We start from the raw sequence: 1313 nt of genomic DNA on the forward strand, positions 1-1313 counted from the left end.
TCTAAAATAATAGAAACAAAAATTTGAAAAACCAATTTTTACTCACCAAACAACTTGAAAACTCAACTTTATTTGGTTATATCAACAACTTGCAAAATAAAAGCATGAGAACAGTTCCAAACCATTACATTGCCCAAATTACACCCTATTTTTTATGCCATTAATTTGCAACAAAATTAACAAACCACTCTAATTTCCACCACTAAAAATCAAACTCTCTATTTATTTATTTTTCTCTAACTGTTTTAGCCTAAAAATATCAACAAACAAACCCTATAAAATCCCTTCAACATCTCCCATTTTCTTCAGACCCGCTCAGTTCAAGCTCAATCATTGCAAAGAATTAAGAAGATCATTGCTTTTTCTAAGCGGGTCTCTTCTTTCTCTACAAACCTCTAACTTTCTCAGTTTCTTCTTTCTTTATCACCATGGACATGAAGAAGGTGACCTGTGCCGTCCTCGTCTCCGCTGCCGTCATGAGTGCTACTATGGCCTCTGGTGAAGGCCCCGCTCCAGCACCTGGCCTGTCCTCCGACGCGGCAGCTGCTGCTTTACCAGCTGTTGGAGCTTTCATTGGTGCTTCTCTTGCATCTTTCTTTGCCTATTACTTGTAAGAAGCTAAGTAAAGAATAGGAAGGCATAGGGAGGAATGAAGGGAAAAAAATATTATGTAAACATGGGAAAGAGAAACTCTGGTTAGTGGTTGGTGTGTGGCTTGGAAGGAAAAAAAAGTATTGTTTATTTGAATTTGGTTTGAGAATTTAATGAACAAAATCTTTGTTGAATTATATATGTTTACCCTTTTTGTCATGAATTTATATATCTAATTATTATGGCTTATTGATGTCTATATTTATATATTATTTTTTTAGAGGTAAAAAAATTGAATTAAATTTAGAAAGATTCATAAAATATATAACAGTGGAGAATGTTTTAACATTACAATAATTACATCCATAAAATGTAATAGAAAAAAGTGGCATATTCAATAAATATTAGATATTTGTAATACTAGTAGAATAAGAGAAAAAATCTAAAAATATATTATTTTTAAAATATTTATAAATATAGATGAGTTGACTAGTTAATCTTTGAAATTTTTTTTTAATTTTCAATTTCATCCTCTTGTTGTACACCTTTTTTTTAATCTTATTATTTTCTTTCTTTTCCTCACTTTTTTCATTTTTTATTTTATTTTCTTTCTCAGTTTTTGCTTCTTCTTCTTTATTTTATTTTATTTTATTTTGTTCTTTTTTAATCCGATTTTTGCTTCTTTTCTTTATTTTTTATTTTCTTCTTTTTCCCTTTCTTTT

The 1313-nt window shown here is 29.6% G+C and overlaps 1 protein-coding gene across 1 annotated transcript; it reads left to right on the forward strand.

The window, feature by feature from the left end:
* The first annotated feature begins 294 nt into the window (after positions 1–294).
* On the forward strand, positions 295–742 carry LOC120092186 (arabinogalactan protein 23). The gene has a single exon (XM_039050421.1). The coding sequence runs from the start codon at positions 429–431 to the stop codon at positions 612–614; it is 186 nt and encodes a 61-aa protein (XP_038906349.1). The 5' UTR covers positions 295–428; the 3' UTR covers positions 615–742.
* Positions 743–1313: the final 571 nt, after the last annotated feature.

The sequence above is a fragment of the Benincasa hispida genome, chromosome 11 (assembly GCF_009727055.1).
Source record: "Benincasa hispida cultivar B227 chromosome 11, ASM972705v1, whole genome shotgun sequence".
In the NCBI taxonomy this organism is placed as follows: domain Eukaryota; kingdom Viridiplantae; phylum Streptophyta; class Magnoliopsida; order Cucurbitales; family Cucurbitaceae; genus Benincasa; species Benincasa hispida.

Coding starts and splice junctions, on each gene's coding strand:
- LOC120092186 (XM_039050421.1), top strand. CDS start 429: ATGGACATGAAGAAGGTGACCTGTGCCGTCCTCGTCTCCGCTGCCGTC.